Source organism: Camellia sinensis, chromosome 11, assembly GCF_055761805.1.
Source record: "Camellia sinensis isolate YWXY chromosome 11, ASM5576180v1, whole genome shotgun sequence".
Taxonomy (NCBI): domain Eukaryota; kingdom Viridiplantae; phylum Streptophyta; class Magnoliopsida; order Ericales; family Theaceae; genus Camellia; species Camellia sinensis.
In genome coordinates this window covers 9,037,346-9,058,293 of record NC_138971.1, presented here as the reverse complement: position 1 = coordinate 9,058,293, position 20,948 = coordinate 9,037,346, and the positions used below count along the sequence as shown (strand labels likewise).

Below are 20,948 nucleotides of genomic sequence, written 5' to 3'. Positions count from 1 at the left end.
AACTCGCCCGTTGCTTGATTCACAATAAGTTAGAGAATCACAAAAGACTACCACCTCATTGGCTTCTATGGCTGCTACTAGTTTCAGCCTTGCAACTAATACTTTACTTTGTTATTTGAGGTCTTAAACCCCAAACGAATAGATTGCTCTATCATTTGCCCATCTAGCGATACTAACACTACTCTTGTCCTTGCTCTTTGCTGGTTTGAGCTTCCATCAACAAAGAGCCGGAAAGAGTCTCCGATGTAGATATCGCAGGGCGTTGGTTTCTCTTATTCTTTCTGCGCTACTGGTATAGGGTTCTTTGACCCCAGTTGGGTTTCCTCTTGTTCTCTTAGACATCCTAAGCCGCGACTTACCAGGAGTGAACTCGGACACAAAGTTAGCTAGAACCTAGCCCTTGATTGTTGTTCTAGGCTTGAATGCCAAGTCGTATTGGCCCAACACCACTACTCATCTAGCTACTCTGCTTGTCAGATCTCCATGCTGCAATAGGGTCTTTAGGGGATGCTCAATTAACACTACAATCTTGTGGGCTTGGAAGTAGTTGTAGAAGTCATCACTAGGGCTAGTGTTAACTCCTCTAAGGGTGGGTACTTGGTTTCTGCCCTTACCAAGGTCTTGCTCACGTGGTATACTGTCTTATGTTCCCCCTCTTCTTCGCGGATTACCACCGCAATAACAGCGTGGTCTGATACCACTAAGTACAAGAATAGTTCTTCTCCAGGTATTGGAGTTGACAAAACTGAAGCTGTTGTCAAGTACTTTTTCAAGTCGGCAAGGGTGACTTCGCATTCTTCTGTCCACAAAAAATTTGTGGCCTTCTTCAACAATTGAAAAAATGGTTTACATTTATCAAAACTTTGACTGATAAACCTGTTCAGGGCTGCTGTCTTGCCGGTCAGGATTTGGACCTGTTTTGCTGATGTCGGGCTCTTTAAATCAATGATTGCCTTGATTTGATCTGAGCTCGCTTCAATGCCTCTCCTTATGACCAAGTATCCCAAGAAACTTGCCTAATCCAACTCTAAATGGATACTTTGTTGCATTGAGTCGAAGCCAGTTAGCCTTCAATATGTCAAAAACCTTCTACAAGTCTACCAGATGATTCCCTTGTTCCTTGGTCTTCACGACCATGTCGTCAATGTAGACCTCTATTGTCCTCCCAATCAGATGCTTGAACATCTTGGTCACCAATCTCTAGTAGGTTGCTCCTACATTCTTCAACCCGAAAGGCATCACTCTGTAACAATAGAGTCCTTTCGGGGTGATGAATGTCGTCTTCTCTTCATCTGGGACATACATTACTATTTGGTGGTAGCCTCTATATGCGTCCAGGAAACTCATCCTCCTATGCCCTGAAGTGGCATCTACTAATTGATCAATCTTGAGCAGTGGGAAACTGTCATTCGGACAAGCTTTATTTAGGCTGGTAAAGTCCTCACAGACTCTCCATTTGTCGTTCTTCTTTTTTACTACCACCATGTTGGACAACCAAGTAGGGTAGTTCACCTCCCGAACGGCCTGGGCTTCTAGCAGCTTGTCTACTTCCTCCTTGACTACCTCCATATGTATCAAGGTCAGCCTTCCTTCTTGCTAGATGACAAGTTCAGCCGACCTGTCCATATTGAGCCTATGACAAGTGGCCTCAAGGGTCAATGCTAAGCATCTCGTGGGGCGTCCAAGCAAACACTTCTATGTTTGCTCGCAGAAAAGTCTTCAACTCCTTTTCCTCCTCCCTGGCTAACCCTAAGCCGAGAAGGAAAAAGCACTTTCTATCACCTTCTTGGACCAGAATCCTCTTCAAAGCTTCCTCACTCTTGTTGGCTGGTTTTTTGCCGATATCATCTAGGACCTCTATGTCCTCATCCTCGATTTCCACTGTCTTTGCTTTCTATATGTTGCAAGAGGACTTCATTACTACCATGGAACAATTTTTCTCTTGCACCTGATCCCCTTTGACCTCTTCAATCCCCTGTTCGGTCGGGAATCGCAACAACTGGTGCAACGTTGAGGGAACAGCCCTCATTGCGTGCAACCACAGTCTTTCCAAAATAACATTATAAGGGGAGAGGGTGTTAATTACTATAAACTCCGTGCTTACCTTCTTGGTGTCCTGTTGAATCCAATCATCGGGCTGTCTGATTGTTCTAGATCATCTGGGTGAAGCCAAGCTCCTTGTAACATCTGACATACATGATGTCACAAGAACTGCCTTGATCAACCAGCATGCGCCTCACCTGGCATTCTCCAATCTTTAGTATTATCACCAAGGCATCTTTGTGTGGATACTGCACCATACTGGGTCTGCCTCAATAAAAGAAACCATTGGTCCCTAGTACTCATTTGTCCTAGGTTTCTTTTGTTGGACTTGATACTCATACTGCAGGTGCCTTACTCTCTAGGTCTCCCCTCATACATCATTCTTATTGACCTTCGAGTGAATCACATTCATCACCCGAAGTCCATCTGTCTACTATGGTGGTAGTGGTGAAGGTAGTGCTGCTGGTGCCTGGGATAGCCTTGCATGCTCTTCCCTTGTCCTGACCTCATCTACTAGGTCTCTTAAATGACCCTATCTGACCAGATCCTCTAAATGCGTTTTCAGAGCCCTACATCATTGGGTCAAGTGTCTATCCTCATTATGGTAAGCACAATGTTTCCCAAGGCTCCTTCTCATAAATCCGCCAGGGATCTTCTCTGGCACTCTGTGATACAGTTGGTTCTTGATTTTTTCAAGAACTTTGTAGACCGGGATCCTAAATACCGTGGTGACTGCCTGTGTAGTCCTCAATCTTGTCTCCTACTTATTTACATTGGAATTACCTTGGCCTCACTTCGGCGAGCCACTTCTCTTCTCTTGCTTTGGTGTCTTGGTTCTTTACATGTCCTCTTCTACTCTGGCATATTTCTTAATCTGTGCCATGAGCTCCTCCATACTTTTTGGTAGGGTTTTTGCCTGTGATTTGCGAAGCTGGCATTTATCATCCAGCCTGTTCTTAAAAGATGCGATCGCCCACTCCTAGTTACAAGCCATAATTCGGTTGAACACCTCGTAATATCTCTTGGCATAAGTGCTCAGGTTTTCACCATCGCTAATGTTCAAAGTCAGCAAGGAGTCTACCCTTAGTGGCTGCAACTTGTTCGTAACAAATCTAGCCACAAACATTTCAACCAAGCCTTCCCAACTCTTCACAGTTCATTTCGGCAATTTATGGAACCAATCAGATGCTATCTCCCTAAAGGATGAGGGAAATACCTTGCACAGCAACTACTCATTCCCGCTTCACAAAGCCATTGAATTTAAATACAAGCCAACATGAAAGTTTGGATCTGACTTACCGTCATATATCTGGAACCTTGGCATGTGAAACCTCTTTGGGGCCTCAAACGTATCCAACTCCACTAAGATTAGTGTTCTCGGCTTGACAGGAGAGGTGATCTCAGCGTTTTTTCACTTTCTCTGGTGGTAATCCCTCAAATCCTCCTTCATTCTATTGGGAGCTCGGCTATCAATAGATTTCAGTCTCTTTAGCGCGCTTCTCCCGGTGTAATTATGCGTCCGTTTGGACTTTTCCTCATCCGCTGCAGTAAAACAAAGGCCCTTTTTTTGGATATGCCGAGATTCTTTAACATAGGTCCCCTTAGTTCATGGTGTCTTCTACGACTCACCTCTCACTGACTATGTTCGCTCGACATCTCGTGACGGCCGATGTAAGTGTTCCTTTCCCTTGCCATGTTGCGGGACTACTGGATTATTTTTTGCCCCCTTTTTTGGGCATAGGTCTTGGTCGCTGGTACTTGTGTGTCCTGTAATGGGAATAGTGATTGCATCACGTTGTTCTGTATGATAAAGTTGACAACTGACTGTAGGCCTGCCAACTTGTTTGCCATTCTCGTCGTCTCTCCTCGAGCATCTATCCTTCCATACCTGGAGGTCGCTTTCGTTGTAATACTTATCTTAGCCACCTTTCTTCGGGGCATTACCCTATTTGTCGACGTCATTCTCCCTAAGATTCGGATCATGTGCTCCTTCATTACGGTTTTCCTCCCCGATATTAGGATCTACATGCTCATGACTCTCACTGTGAATGTCGTCCCCAATCTTTTCTTCCTGCCCGTTGTTGGCCATATATTCTCCTTAGGTTCTCACAGACAGTGCCAAATTATGGGTGTTGATGTCCGACCATACAACCAAAAAGGGAACTCAGCTGGAGAACACCGGCAAAATAGATTAAGCCTAACAACTTGTAACAAGAAAATGAGAATTCCGCTGGGGTTCGTCCACCCGTGAACACTCAGACGATCAAGTCAGTAAACAATATCTTTCACATATAGCAAATAGTGCTTAAACTAACCAAAAAAGAATTTACCTTCGACCCACGAGGGTATCTTACTTTTATAACTAGCAATGACTTGATCCCTTTAAAAGCCTCACTTCAATGAACTTAGGCTTAATGCTCATCTAAATAGAAATACACTCTTCTTGAACCTTATCTTTATCCAGACTGAGATATTCTTCTGTTGTAAGACGCTTGTGTCTTATCTGCTTATCTCGGATTCCGGTATCTCCGCAGATAACCTCGGCCGAGCCAAGATCATCTCGACAACATGATCAGGCCACATGGCACCTCAGCTGATACTTCGGCATCACCTTGGCCACGTGCTATTATTCACAAAATATGTCCCCACAATATCGTGCAACAATAAAACTTTATAAATTTAAAAAAAAAAAAAAACTTTTAATAGTACAAAAGGTGTCACATTATTAATAAAAAATTATAACCTTTGTTAATGTGTATAATATTATTTTTTTAAAGATTAGAATTTAGGTTGTTAACTGTAATTTCATGGAAGAATCAAATTACAATTACAAAATCAAACATGAAAAGTGTAATAGTAAGTATCATAAAATTGTGTTGTAAATAGGTGCATCTCTTTGCAAATTGCATCTCAAATTTAAGAGAAAAGTATCCAATAAATCTGACTTTTTAAATGATTTTCATTCATATTCGATGAAAAATTCATTAACAAATGCATGGACACTCTAACCTAATTTGATTCAATTTAATTGAAGAAGTAAGACTTGATATTTTAAGAGGAAATATCTAAAGGCATGTTTAGTTTGATTTTTGAAAATTAATTTTAGATTTAAAAAAATAATAATTTGACAAAAATAAATATTAAAATGATATTATTTAAAATTTAAAATTTATTTTAAATCCCTCAAAATATAAAGGAAAAATTATAAAAAAAAATCTCAAGGTCTGAGCCTTGTAACAAAATAAATCTTGAATTTTTAATTTTATCAGTTTAAATCTTAAATTTTTGTTTTTTTTTAAATCTAAATTATTATCTATTTTCGTTAAATAAAATCGATGAAAAAATGAATATTTAGTCATGAAACTCAATGTAATATTTATATATATCTACATTGAGTTTAATGATTAAAATATTATTTTTTATCGGCTTTACATAACGAAAATAGACAAATAATTTAGATTGAAAACAAATCAAAAATTTAGAATATAAATTGATAAAATTAAAAATTAAGAATTTATTTTGTTAAAAGTTCAAATCTTGAGTTTTTTTTTTTTTTAATAATTGTCCTTAATATATAAACTATATAAATTATTTTATTTTATTTTGTGTGAAAACAATACTTGAAAATAAAACCAATCAGATACTTTTAAAATGCTTTTCATTCATATTTGATGGAAAATTCATGAACATATGAATCGACACCCTAATAGGATTCAATTTGATTGGGACTTGGGAGAAGTAAAGACTTTATTTTCTCAATTTTAAAGTGAAAAATGATGCAGATCACTAATTAGTGGTTGCACACCCACTGTCACATGTGTTTTGTGTCTTAATTTATTTTTTTTTTACTTGTCACATCTTTAGTGGTGGTGTTAGTGGTAAGAATTTAGTGGTATGTAGCATTGTTGTTTTAAAGTATGGTTGGCTTAGTTTCTGATGGAGTAAACATTTTTCTGCAAGTGATATCAGGGGTAAATCTGGACTTGTTTGTTGGCTGAGAAAGAAGGCGAAGAAAGGGGGTCGACGAAACGAGAAAGCGATGGAAAATCGTAAGGGTTTATCAGCTAGATCAAGAAAAAGGGCAGCGTAGTAATGGAAAAGAACATAGCATTAAGCCGATGAGCCCAAGTGTTGGGATAGGTAGACATCCGGTATGGTTTTAATCACTTTAATTATATATGTATTAAAATTATTATTTAGTAACAAGTAATTTAATAATATATATTGTGAATAACAATTTTTTACAAGTCTCCAACATTATTCAAATTCTTATGTAAAAGAGACTTAAAAATATATCGTCTTTTAAATAATATTTCAAAACAAGTGTGAACACAAATTTCTATTATTTTAATATTACAAATTATTATAAAACAAATTACTGATATTGTCTGATACTTTTCCAAATTACTGATATTGTGTGATACTTTTCCATATTATGTTTTCTGCCTATACCTTCCAGTATTTATCCGGAATTATGTTTTTCAGCCGTTATTGTAGAATGGAATTAGATTATGGCCTATTTTCATAAGTTAATTAAAGTTAACATTTTGATTTTTTAATAATTTTAAATCACGTCGCTTTGTTTGATTTTGAATTTCAGAAAACAGTTTTTAGAAAATTTTACTCTTTTTTTTTGTATTTTAATATTTTCAATGAATTTTTTTAATATTTTAAGTATTTTTTTTTAAAATTTTCAGGCACACCTAACACAAATATACTTAAAAAGTAAAATATTTGTGAAAAAATCTTTAAAAAATACACTAAATATCAAAAAATACAAACAAAAAAAAACAAAAATTTACATTTTTCGTATTTTTATGTATTTATTAATTTTTAAAATATTTTTACACAAATATTTTACTATTTAGATACATCTAAGTAAAGTGCATTTAAAAAAGTAAAAAAATGACTTTAAAATTTAAAAAATTTCACTAAAAATAAAAAAATACGAAAAAAAAAATTCAATTTTTACACGTTTTTTAAAAAGAAATCAAAAATTGAATTTTAATCTATTTTTCAAAATAGACAATTGTTTTACTTCTGCATCGGCGCCGGCCGGTACGGTACAGAATTGATAATGTTGCTTCAAAATTATCATTTGGTTTCTTTTATCGGACGGGATTGATAACATTGCTTCGAATTTATCATTTGATTTCTTTTATTTTTGTCAACTATCTGCGTGATTAGTTATTGTTGTGTTGTGTGTTTGATTTCTGAAATGAAATTGGGTGGAATAGGGGAATAAAATCAAGTCATTGGTGTGTCACCAGTGCCAAACGAGTAAGAAAGGACGGGTTGTTCGGTGCCAGAAGTGTATGATCAAAAGATTTTGTATTCCCTGTTTAATCAGATGGTATTTACTCTCGAAACTTTATTTTTTATTTTTTTTCACTCTGGCTACATTTTTAGCAAGGCATCTTGAATCTTGATCATTACTTTATAGCCCGTTTAGATTGAGTGATATGGAGTGGAAAACAAAAATGAAATTGATCCTAATCACGTGTTTAGATTATGATTAATTATTGAAGGAGTGATAAATGAAGGAAATGGAAAGAAACTGAGAGAAATTGGTTTGAGTTATAATGAATGTTACAAGGACTGGGGTACGGGTGCGCGTGTGTGTATAAATGTTAGACTTATCAAAATGTAAAGTTATGTAGACTCAATCAAAAAAAAAATAATAATCATTTTTTTATAATTTAATCTATTATGGGAAATAAAATGGTTTTATATGTAACATACAGTGTCAGAAAGACATTTATAGCAATCATACAACAATATGTATATATAATAATAGTCTAAGAAGCACAGTCATGGACACATGACACGACACAAAAACGACACAAACACGCTGATATGACAATTTTTAAAAGATACAGGACACGACACGTGGGGGACACACACATAATATATAATTTTATATATTCATTAAATGTCATATATATGAATATATTATTCTAGGACAATACATAAATGCAATATAATACCAATTTCTATAAATTGACATTTTTCTTTTATTATCGTATTCTAAGTTATTTTATTCAAACTTATAATTAATTTCGTGTGTGTTTAATTAATGAACACGTGTGTTTAAGCAATAGATACGTATGTCCCTAGGAAGCACGAGTGCGAGTGCGGGTGTGGATGTGGGTGCGAGTACGGTACGGGTGTGCAGATACGACAAATTCTTTAAAAAGTAGGATATAGGTACAGCTGGGGTACGCTAATTTTTTATTATTATTTATAATATATAGCTAAACATCTATCATACAAATCAAAGCTTAATATCATAATTTAAAAAAAAAAATACAAAATCAAAATAATTTGTAAATTCTTTCACTTCATTCGAGTATATAATTTTTCAAATATTCAAATAACAATTTAAAACCATCAATATTATGAAAGTAATTACAATAAAATAAATACATCAGAATCAGTTTATGAACCCTGAATTTAAATGTTCCTTTCTTTTGTCTTCTCATATTTTAATTTTTTTTTATTTTATATAATTCTGATTATGTCTACTACAGAATTATATTAGAAAAAAAAATAAAAAAATCAAATGTTGGACAGATCAGAAAAAATAATCAAAGAAGAGGAGATTGACTACAACAGGAGGTGAGAAAACTCACCGGAAACAAGAAAAATCAGATGTTGGACTGATTTGGTTGTTTGCTGCGAAAAATGAGGGGGGAAATCTGGAAAAAAAAATAAATTCAAAGAAAGAGGAAGAAGAATCGAAGAAGAGGAACTAAGAGAAACTGATCGGAATATCGAGCTTTGCCGTCGACCTGCACCGTCGCCTTCGAAGGAGTGTTCAATCGCCGACTGTGTTCTTTCGTCGAACTCGCCGCCTATGATCTTCACTAGAGAGAATTGAATCAAAACAATAAACCTGATTTCAATTTGTGTTATGTTTTTATTATTGCTAAAGAATCCCAAAGTTATTTAATTTTTTAAAATAGGCAAAAAAATTGCTCCGGTACCCTTACAATTGTTGAAAATCTTGTTGTTTACCCTAGCGTATCCATTGTGGACCAGGCTTCTACATATTATATAAAACGTACCTAGTGCGTTTTTGCCATACCGATACACATACTCGTATCCGATTCTTATAAGACAACATTTTTGAAGTACTTGTAGTTCATAGGTGTGTCCTCTCTAAAGAGTATTTGAGTCTAAATTATTTTTTTTTAAAATAAGACACATTTGGATGAGTGTCGGGAAAGTGTTCGATGAGTATCGGTGTCTGACACAGACACACCATCTTTTTAGAAGTGTTTATACTTCTTAAATAATAGTATTAAAACCACAAATATATAAGAAATATCTGATGAGAAGTATTCGACACATATTCTATGCACTTATCCAAGTGTCGAGTGCCTAATATTGTATTTAATAGACTTTGAAGAGTCCGTATAACATAGTCCCCCAATTACATCCCTTTCTCATTACCACATACACCCATGCTCGTCACCCTTTCTCATTACCACATACACCCATGCTCGTCACCCTTGCCACTCCCCTAGCCACCTCCACCGTCCCTAGCCCACCCTCACCGAACGGAACACACTAGTTGACCAAAACCTCTCCAGCCCCTCCCCATCGCCATCCCCTCTCCCCCGCTAAAAAACCAATAAGAATATGTGCAAGTGGCAAGTGTCAAGTGTGCAAAACCCTACACAATTTGCACCTTTCACCTATTGGACTTGCACTTTACTGGTTTTAACAACAATGAAGAGAGGGGTTGCAGGGTGACAACGCGGAGGGGTTGGAGGGTTTTAGGTGATCGCAGTGGCTAGGTTTTGGGCTGACTAGGGTGTTGGGTTGGGTGGGGATGGTCTGGAGGTGGCGGAGGTGGGTGGGGGAGTGGCATGGGTGACGGGAATGAGTTGGGGAGGAGTGGATATGGGTGGGAAAGGGGCGGGGGTGATCAGAATGGGTGTCTCCATCTGTTCTTTGATAGCTATGGCTGTTTGGAGAAGAAAATGAAAGGCACCATGGCAATTTGATCTTCCTGTCCAAGATTCTTTGCTTTCGTAATTTTTTTATTTTATTCTTCCATTGCTGCTATAATTTTCAAACGGTGTTACTGATTTGTAATATTTTACCCCATTTACCCCATTTGCCACCATCACGTTATTTTTCCATTCAATATGAAACAGGATTGTAGTTTCTACAATAACAATGATGCCCTGGCAGTTATCCATTATTAAAACATTTCACATTTTTATCTTCCCATTATGAAATGGGAGTTAGTTCTTTAAGAATGACCTGCAAAGGGTAGATTTTCTGGATTTCAGTCAGAGATTGTGAAATCATTGTGGCTTCTTGTCTATGTGGATGTATGTGGCCTAGGAAGACAACTTTTGATATTGATGAAACATTTAATTTTTTGAAATTGAAAGAAATGCTTGATTTTATAGCTTGCCAAGAAATATGTGTCACAATCCCCCTATAACCATCTCAGTTTGAACCCATAAACCCCTGGCTTCACCTTACTGAATTTTGTTTTTTCTAATATTTGAAACTTTGTTGCAATAAACTCCCACTGGGGTTACTTTTCTGCTCTAAAACTGTGATTCGTCAATTCAGAAAAGGTGTATAGTTTAGATAATTGTGCTCATCTAAGGGCGAGTGTCATGATATTGGTATTAATGAACAATAATTCTGCTATTTGTTTGTGTGTCAGTATGTGCTAGGATACCATGGTTGTTAGTTGTCATCAAGTGTTTTTGTATATATATATATGTTTATTATTATTATTATTATTTATGGTTTTTCTTTCTTTTTTCGTAGTTGTATTATCCTATTATTCATATACACCTAGGAAGCACAAACACCGAAACGAAAAATTTCAAAATCTATGGAACACAACATGTGTGGACAGATGCAAAATATATTATTTTATATATTTGTTATGTCATATATATGAATATTTAAGTCAAAACAATATTTTTTAAAGTTTAAAAGAGGAGAATAGATATAAATTTATGTTGTTTTTGTTTTACCATTGAATTCTAAGTTATTTTATTCGAACTTATAATGTGTTTAATGTGTGTTGGTTAATTTCTAACACGTTATTGGACCCGGCATCTTACCTTCTTGGAATTAGATTTACACTAATCTCAATTTCAAAAAGTAATTATGGGTTGAAAGCATAAGATCATACTTATGTAAAAAAAAAAAAAATTAATGCCTAATTAATCCACATTAATGTGTGTTTGAGAGGGGAAAAATTGAGTACACACCTAACCTTTGGCATAATGCACAAAGTGGTGTCTCCAAGACTTGAACCGATAACCATAAAGTTATTAGGCCAAGTCTTATGTATTTAAAAAAATCTTATTCTCTGATACTCGTCATATTATTATAGTTGCTGTTGATTGTTATTAATTCGTCAAGCTTATGGGTATCCGGGTATGACAGAGGAGGCAATTGCGGAGGCTTGCCCTTGCTGTCGTGGAAATTGCAATTGCAAAGCATGCTTGCGTTTAAAACGATGTGTTAATGTCAGTCTTTTCAGCTCCAGTCGTTTCATGCTCTATTGGTGTCTATGATATCCTTAACTTTTTAGTGTTTACTAAATAGTATTATGTGCTCTTTATGACTCATTGTAGAACCTGAATAATTCAGAGTGGAGGAATATCAGTCATGATGACAGGATTTGCCACGCCAAGCATTTACTACATGTGCTTCTTCCATTTCTGAAACAATTCAATCAAGAGCAATTGATGGAGAAGGAAATAGAGGCCAAGGTTCAAGGTACTTCTTTGGTTTCATGTTACATGAACTCTATAATTTGTTTCCAAGCAAAGAGATAAAGATATCCAGAGGTCACTGCACTAAGTGTGGTGATATGAGTAGAATAATAGATCATGGTTTGTTGATCGGACATGAAAACAAAGAAAAACATTATGGAATTAAGATAATACGCACTTTGCTAATGGATATATCATGGATTTGCCATGCTATTTGATTGAAATTTTCTGTGAAAGTGCTGCATTTTCTTCTATAAGTTCTATTTCACTTTATTTGATTGTTCATTTCATCTGTTGAAGATAAGTATCCTGATTTTGCTGTAAGTTACATATATACTTTATGCTTTCTTTTAAATCAAATTTCAGGGGTTACATTCTAATGGCCATTATGTGAAAATATTGAGGTTACTCATGCTTGTTCCTTGTAGCTTAAACTCTTTTTCTTTTAACTAATATTAATCCAAGACTTTTATAAATCAGGTGATTTGAACAGGATGGTTTTATGATGCGCATGGTGCAGAACTGTATAAACAAACCCTTAACGTTTTAATTATTTGCTAATTGGATGTTGATTTGGCCAGGGTTATCATTGGCAGCAATAAAGTTACAGAAGGCAAAAACTTTTCACAAGCGTGTGTGTTGGTAGGTTTTAAGGTTTTTTGTCTTTTTTATATGAAATATTTCTTAATTTTGAAAAAGTTAATGATATCACCTATTTTATGATGCAGCACCTACTGTAAAACTTCTATTGTGGACTTCCACAGAAGCTGTCCAAACTGTTCTTTTCGCCTTTGCCTCACTTGTTCTCGGGAGATCCGTGATGGTCACTTCCTGGGAGGTGGGAAGGAAGTAATCTTTCAATATATTGACAATGGACGATCTTATCTGCATGGTGGCAATGCCTATCCTGTTTTCTCTGGAAAGGGTGTGGTTCAGCGGGGTGAAGAAAATAATCAGCAGCAGGAAAGAAGGAGAAACAGTGGGGGTGAAGTAGCAGAGAAGGGGAAGAAGGGGAGAAAGAGAAAACAGATAGTGTTAAAACCTATCACCTACTTCACCCACTTAAACCTACTCCACTAAACCTAACCCACTACACCACTACCACCTCACCTACTCCACTAAACCTAACCCACTACACCACTACCACCTCCACTTCACCTACTCCTTACCTACTACACACTCACCCTCTTCTATATATAGGAATCATGAATCATTGTAATAGAAATAACAATACATCAATCAATAATACAAGCATTTCTCTTTATATATTAAATTTCTACATGGTATCAGAGCAGGTTTAGAACCTAGTATTTTTTGCTTCACCGGCGGGCGGCAACTTCGCCTTGGCCGCCCGCCGGACCTCAACCTAGTCCACTAGCATTTTCTACACATACCTTCACTCTTCTTCACCACCTCGCCGACGCAAACCCAAAATCTCTTTACCCATCCGTATTGTCATGATCGGAACTCTCACTGGAGCCCAGTGGGGAATCTTCGCTAATGGTATGTACTGTTGCTCCATCTGGCTTACAATCTTTGGACATAGAGATTTCCTTCGCTGCCGGTTCTTCAGACCCCTCAGGACAAGCCTGTCTATCACATGTGGCATCAGAACTGTGACTTTCCTCCAAAACACAACCCATGGAGTGCTGATGCAGACTATCATGTGTTTCCTGCACAACAAGTCTGGTGTCATCCAAAATCTTTTCCATGTTAGGCTCCTTAGACATACACTCAAACAATGTAGAGATTCTTGATCGAAGCTTTGTCAAGGATAGTGAATCAACATCAGATTGTGGATCCATTACAGACAATTCCAGATTAGAAGGCACCTGCTTTGCCAACGAATCCAACTCAGGTTGTTCTTTAGAGTGGAAATCTGAATCAGGAAGTCATCCATAAGCTGCAGGTGATTGTACTTTCAGCCTTGTTAGGCTTCTCAACATTCTTATCCTTCTTGAAATGGGACAGCTCAGAGATCAATGTTGTAGCCCAAGCAATTGCAGTAATGTCACCCAACACAGCTCTCTCTCTCTCTCTCTTTTTCTCATTCACACTGCCACATACACACACATGCACGACATCCCTCTCTCTTCATCATGTACCCCACTCTCTCTCTCTCATCTTTCCACTTTCAAACCCACAATCCTTTTTTTTTAATCAACCCACTCCCTCACTTTCTTTAAACCCCTCTTTCCCTCACATGGGCTTGTCCCCTCTCTTTCCTCCGTTTGATTTCAAAATCCATTATTTTTATTTATTTTCTCCAAACCACTTTCCTTATTTCCCCCCTCTTTCATTTTTGATTTCAAATATATTTTTATTATTTCTTTCTTTATTTTTCTTTCACATTATTTTTAATCTTTTTCAAATTCCATTCATACCATATAGCTTTGCACACCAAACCATATTTTATTCATCTCGGGATCAACCCCGATCACCATTTTACACCACAAAACAACAAAAAAAAAAAAAAAAAAAAAAAAAAAAAAAAAACACAAACAAAACCCAAACAACCACATCCACAGGCGGGTTTTTTTCTTCTCTACTCTGCCGCCGGTCTTTTCTTCTTGCCTCCGTCCTGGGCGGCCCTTGCCGGTGTTGCCTCCGTGTTTCCCACTCCACTGGGCATGATCACTCCTCCCTACTCCTCCACTGCAGCATATGGCGGCCCTCCAAATCGGAACATAACGGTGGCCTTCCGCTTCAACTCCTTATTTTCCGCCTTCAGCACACTTATCTCTGCTCGCGCATCCTTATACATGCGCTGGAGCAGAGCCAGTTGGCCGTTTAAATGCTGCACCTCATTTGTCCTACTCTGCAGCCGGTGCGACAAGTTTGTGACTGCCGTCATCGTCTCCACACAGGACTTCAAAGTATACTGATTGGCTTCAATGTCAGTTTGCACTGCCATTTTTTGCTCCACAGACCGTATAGGAAAGTTCAACGGAGCAAACCCTGGGGCGCTTGGTTGAGGTTCACTGGCCCCCGCACCAGTTATCTCTCTTGTTGACTCGTTAAGGTCTGGAAAGAGAGTGAGCAGACCACGGGAAGACGAAGCCATTTTCTGGACAACAGAGTGTTACAGAGTGTCTCTCTCAGAAATCTCTCTCAGAAAACAGAGTGTTACAGAGTATCTCTCTCAGAAATCTCTCTCAGAAAACAGAGACAACAGAGTGTTACAGAGTATCTCTCTCAGAAATCTCTCTCAGAAAACGAAGAGTTTTTCAGAGTTTTTTCTAGCAGTTTTTTGTCTCTGCTTCCAAGCCTCAGCCTCCGCTTCGGTTTATAAAGACCATGACAAAGAGGCCGACACGCGTTCTGTCGATCACGTGCATCGCCGCGTGTCTGGCGCACCTTTTGATGGCACGCCTTTTTATGGATTGGGCACGCCTTTTGATGGCACGCCTTTTTTGAAAACATGGGCACGCCTTTTGATGGCACGCCTTTTGATGGATTGGGCACGCCTTTTGATGGCACGCCTTTTGAAAGATTGGGCACACCTTTTGAGGGTGCGACTTTTTAAGGGTCCGACAAGACTCTGTAAACTGTCCTGACATTGATTCCGGTTAGCTCCTTTATGGGTCCGACAAGACTCTGTAAATTGTCCCGACATTGATTCCGGTTAGTTTCTACAAGGGTCCGACAAGACTCTGTAAACTATCCCGACATTGATTCCGGTCAGCTCCTTTATGGGTCCGACAAGACTCTGTAAACTGTCCCGACATTGATTCCGGTTAGTTTCTACAAGGGTCCGGCAAGACTCTGTAAACTATCACAACATTGTCAGCTACAACGGTCCGACATGACCCCATAAACTATCTTCTACATCGGTCTGACACCGCCATCCAGTGTCCTGTACACCGTTATGACACCACCATACAGTGTCCTCTACAACGTTATGACACCCCCATACAGTGTCCTCTACAACGTTATGACACCACCATCCAGTGTCTTCACCAATGGTCTGACACGACCATACAGTGTCACCTATCCTCTTTTATTTTTATGTATTTTCTTGTTTTGTAACTCTCTCCAAACTCAAGTTGGTTAGTTCCTATCCCCCTTGAGTTTGCGGGGGGCTGTTAAAACCTATCACCTACTTCACCCACTTAAACCTACTCCACTAAACCTAACCCACTACACCACTACCACCTCACCTACTCCACTAAACCTAACCCACTACACCACTACCACCTCCACTTCACCTACTCCTTACCTACTACACACTCACCCTCTTCTATATATAGGAATCATGAATCATTGTAATAGAAATAACAATACATCAATCAATAATACAAGCATTTCTCTTTATACATTAAATTTCTACAGATAGTGAGAGAGGTACACAAAAAACTGCATTTTAATTCCATTAATGCCAACAATTCTCTAATAGATCCTTATACCAGCCCTATATATATACATGTGTAATAATCCTAATATAAATCACATAAGTAACCAAATCCTGAGAAAACTCTAAAATTCTGAAAAAACTAAGCTTTCAGTCTTTGCCCCTTTGATTTCCATTAGGGCGGAGATTTGGATATATCTGTTGGCACAAGGTCCAAAGATCATGAGAAGTCAACTTCTGAGTGGAAAGCGAATAAAAATGGTGTCATTTGTTGTCCTGCGAGGAAAATGGGTGGCTGTGGTCATCACCAACTAGAGTTGAAGTGCATGCTTCCTGAAGATTGGGTTTCATGCTTGGTGAAGAAAGCAGAGGATGCATCTAAAATGCTCAAACTTCATGTTATGCCTAGAACTTCCCTGCAATGGTGCTCCTGTTTCAGTTCACTGGGTGACATAGACTTAGACAGTGCTAAGTCACATAAAGCAGCTTGTTGAGAAAATTCCATTGACAACTATCTGTTCTGTCCTACAGCCGGAGACATTCAACATGGGAATTTGAAGCATTTCCAGCAGCACTGGGTCAAAGGTGAGCCAGTGATTGTGAGTGATGTGCTTGAACATACATCTGGTTTGAGTTGGGAACCAATGGTTATGTGGCGTGCATTCAGACAGATAACACATTCTCAGCATTCTAAGCATTTAGATGTTGTGGCCAGTGATTGCTTGGATTGGAGTGAGGTTAGTTCAGGATTTAAATTATTCATTGTAGTTGAGCATTGAATTATGTGTCTTTGTTGTGAGTGATAACCAATCCAATTGCCTAAAAAACTAATGGCATTTAAGTGATTGCAAAGATGTTTCCAGTCCATCACATTTCTTCCAAGTCTTTCTAAGAATTTAGATTAAGTTTAGAAATATTTACATATAGAAAAAGCTAAAAGTGCAAATATTTTAACCCAAGTTTACATTCATTTCTTTTTATGCCTAGGGGTCTCAAGTGCTTCTTGATGTGGATATGTAGATGGTTTGAAACTAAGTATCATAGCCACGTGACAGGAAAACACCAACAGTACAATTTTTAAAAAATGCAACACATTAAAAAATTTGTACTTTTATAATTTATTATACATCAAATATATGAGTAGTTTATTCACAGGTAATGTAATAAAAAGCAATATAACACCAACTAATTTTTTTTTTGGGCAAATTACATATACCTCCCTTGAGGTTTGGCTAAATTACAGATACTCCCTGAGGTTTCGAAAATTACATCCTGCCCCCTTAGGTTTGTATTTTCATAACAATTTATCCCCTGAAGTTTAAATTTCATAACAAATTACCCCCTAATTTGTTATGCAAATATAGCATTCAGGGGGAAATTTGTAATTTCTCAAACCTCAGAGGGTATTTGTAATTTAGTCAAACCTCGAGGGGAGTATATGTAATTTGCCCAATTTTTTTATTTTAAAAAGTCATATATTCTATAATGTAAACATAACAAGATATTATTCATGTAAAACTTGCATTCTAAAGAATACAAAATAATAGAACATAAAAATACATAGGATATATTCATCGTATAAATGCTTCAAAACATATTTACAATGCCCACATAGCAGTTTGAAGAATGCAGAACGTTGTTATTACTATGAAGAGATTCATTACATAAGTCATGTTTGTTGGATAGCTTGATATACATTGTTGGGTCCATTTCCTAACAACTTTGGCTTTTGGGAAAATTTGTGACTTAACATGGTATCAGAGCTTTGGTTGAGAGAAGTCTTGGGTTCAAATCTCTCTATTGACATTTGGTTTTCTATCCACGTTTTGTTTCTTCCTCTCTTTTTGGTTGTTTGCTTCTTCTTCTGTTTGGTTCTCTTACTTGTCTCTCCATGTGCAAGACGGGATTGCATGTGAAAGCGGGTGTTAGATAGCTTGATATACATTGTTGGGCCAATTTCCTAACAACATAGGCTTTTGGGAAAATCGGTGACTTAACAGTGTTCAGAGGATTCAAGAAATGTCGTTGAAGTGTCCAAGAAGTGTTATAAAGTGTCCAATATTATGACCTTAAAATTTAATTAAGACATGTTGAAGAATTGGTGGATATGCTTTTAGGAGTGTTTGCAGAGTATGATGCCCGACACAATAGAAGTGTCCATGCTTCTTAGGTTTAAATGTAGAAACTTCAATCTTACCTTGCAGCAGAAAATTTCTTCTGGAATATAACTTATCTTGACTTAACATGGTATCAGAGTTTTGGTTGAGAGAAGTCTTGGGTTCAAATCTCTCTATTGACATTTGGTTTTCTATCCACGTTTTGTTTGTTCCTCTCTTTTTGGTTGTTTGCTTCTTCTTCTGTTTGGTTCTCTTGCTTGTCTCTCTATGTGCAAGACGGGATTGCATGTGAGAGCGGGTGTTAGATAGCTTGATATACATTGTTGGGCCAATTTCCTAACAACTTAGGCTTTTGGGAAAATCGGTGACTTAATAGTGTTCAGAGGATTCAAGAAGTGTCGTTGAAGTGTCCAAGAAGTGTTATAAAGTGTCCAATATTATGAACTTAAAATTTTAATTAAGACATGTTGAAGAATTGGTGGATATGCTTTTCGGAGTGTTTGCAGAATATCATGCCCGACACAATAGAAGTGTCCGTGCTTCTTAGGTTTAAAATGAAGAAACTTCAATCTGACCTTGCAGCAGAAAATTTCTTCTGGAATATAACCTATCTTCAAGATCCTTGTTCCCTTTTTTTTTTATAGGAGAGATAGACAGTTTCACCATAAGGTGGAATTGATACAGAGCAATAGTTCTTCTGGGAATCGATACTGTAAGCTGGGATGAGAGTGGTAGACGTTCTTGGAAGACAACATAGAAGATGAGAAGCTACCCAAAAAAAAGAATTCATATTGATTTCCCATACACCAGATAAATTTCGGGAGAAAATTACGTAAATGTAGAAGACAGGTCATTTTAGGTTTTTCCAGTAGAAAATTTGAATACGATATGTTATTTTAGATAGTTTTCTTGTTATGTTGTTGAAATGGTTGTTTCTTTTTCTGATCTATGGTGCTTGATTTTCTACTCTTTGTTTATTTATTTATTTATTTTGGACGAATTATGCTTATTTTTTACTTTAGAAGGCTTGGGTGTGGTGAAAAATGGACAAAGATTTTCGCATTTTTCTGGACCAACGCAAGTAAAGAAGGTAGTCCAAGACTATAGATTTGGGGTAGCCACTTGGAATATAGAAACTTTAACTAGTAAGACTATGGAATTGGTAGGTGTTATAATTAGAAGGAGAACTAGTATAGCATGCGTACAAGAAACGAAGTGGACGGGTGAAAAAGCTAGGGAAATTGAGGATACCAGGTTTAAACTGTATTATAGTAGCAAGAATAGACATAGGAATGGGATAGGAATAATAGTTGCTAAGGGTCTTATAGAAAATGTAGTAGCGGTCATTAGGAAATGTGATAGGATTATGTTAGTTATACTAGTTATTGGAGGGAATATAATGAATGTTATTAGTGCATACGCCCCCAAAGTAGGATTAGATAATTAGACTAAGGGGGATTTTTTGGAGCAAATGGATGAGATCATACAGGAGATACCTGTAGGAGAGAACCTAGTTACAGGTGGAGATTTTAACGGCCATGTAGTAATAGATAAACTAGGTTATGAGAGGGTGCATGGTAGATATGGTTTTGGTGATAGAAATGAGCTGGAGAGAGTATTTTAGATTTTGCGTTGGCTTCTGACCTGGTGGTGGTTAATACTATGTATAAGAAGAGGAAGGAGCATTTGATAGCCTTTAAGAGTGGGTCATTTAAAAGCCAAACAGATTACTTTTTAGTGAGGAAAGTGGACCGTCTAAAATGCAGTGACTGTAAGGTGATTCCTGGAGAGAGTTTGACGTCTCAACATAGGATTTTGGTACTAGATTTATGCTTTAAAGGTCAATACCAAGCTAAGAAGGATAGTGGGCGTCGTAGGACGAGACGGTAGGACCTAAAAGGGGGGATAAACTAGAATATTTAAGAATACAATCGATAAGGAAGGTACTTGGGACTTGGAAGATGATACTAACACTCTGTGGAATTCGATAGCCAATTGTATCAGGAGAATCTCAAAGGAAATTCTTGGAGAGTCGAAAAGAAACGGACCCAATTCTAGGGAAACTTGGTGGTGGAGGAAAGAGGTTCAAGCGGTAATTAAGGCGAAAAAAGACTGCTTTAAAGTGGCAGAATGATAGAACTGAGGAAAATCTTAAAAGCTATAGATTGGCTAATAAGAAGGTCAAAAAAATAGTGAGAGATGCTAAGTTGAAAGCCTATGATGACCTATATACTAGACTAGATAGTAAGGAGGGAGAGAAGAGGGTATACAAACTTGCTAAGATAAAGGAGAGGAAAACAAGAGATTAGTGCATCAAGAGTGAGGATTCTAAGGTATTGGTGAAGGATGAAGAGATTAAGGAGAGATGGAAGAACTATTTTGAGAAACTGTTAAATAAGGAGCATAGAGGTACGTTAATAGGGAAGGAAATAGCTAGCAATAAAAAAAATCAAGACTATAGGTTCTATCACAAGATTAGGAACTTTGAAGTGGAGATTGCACTTAAGAAGATGAAATCAATTAAGGTTTTAGGACCCGATGATATTTCTATTGAAGCTTGGAAGTGTTTGGATAAAAAAGGGATTGCTTAGTTGACTAGGTTGTTTAGCAAGATTTTGTTGACTAAGAACATGCCAGATGAGTGGATGAAGAATATTTTAGTACCAATTTATAAGA

General features: G+C 37.2%; 1 protein-coding gene across 2 annotated transcripts; it reads left to right on the top strand.

Annotated features, from left to right (window-relative positions):
* The first annotated feature begins 5,982 nt into the window (after positions 1-5,982).
* On the top strand, positions 5,983-16,788 carry LOC114287596 (lysine-specific demethylase JMJ29-like). Of its 2 annotated transcripts, XM_082893555.1 has the most exons (5): positions 5,983-6,194; positions 7,281-7,396; positions 11,664-11,808; positions 12,386-12,446; positions 12,533-16,788. In XM_082893555.1, exons 2-5 carry the CDS (start codon positions 7,394-7,396, stop codon positions 12,882-12,884), a joined length of 561 nt encoding a protein of 186 aa, XP_082749681.1. In that variant the 5' UTR covers positions 5,983-6,194; positions 7,281-7,393; the 3' UTR covers positions 12,885-16,788. The 2 variants fall into 2 exon arrangements, with proteins under 2 accessions (XP_082749681.1, XP_082749680.1); XM_082893554.1 differs by lacking the exons at positions 5,983-6,194; positions 7,281-7,396 and adding an exon at positions 11,262-11,555.
* The last annotated feature ends 4,160 nt before the right edge of the window (positions 16,789-20,948 follow it).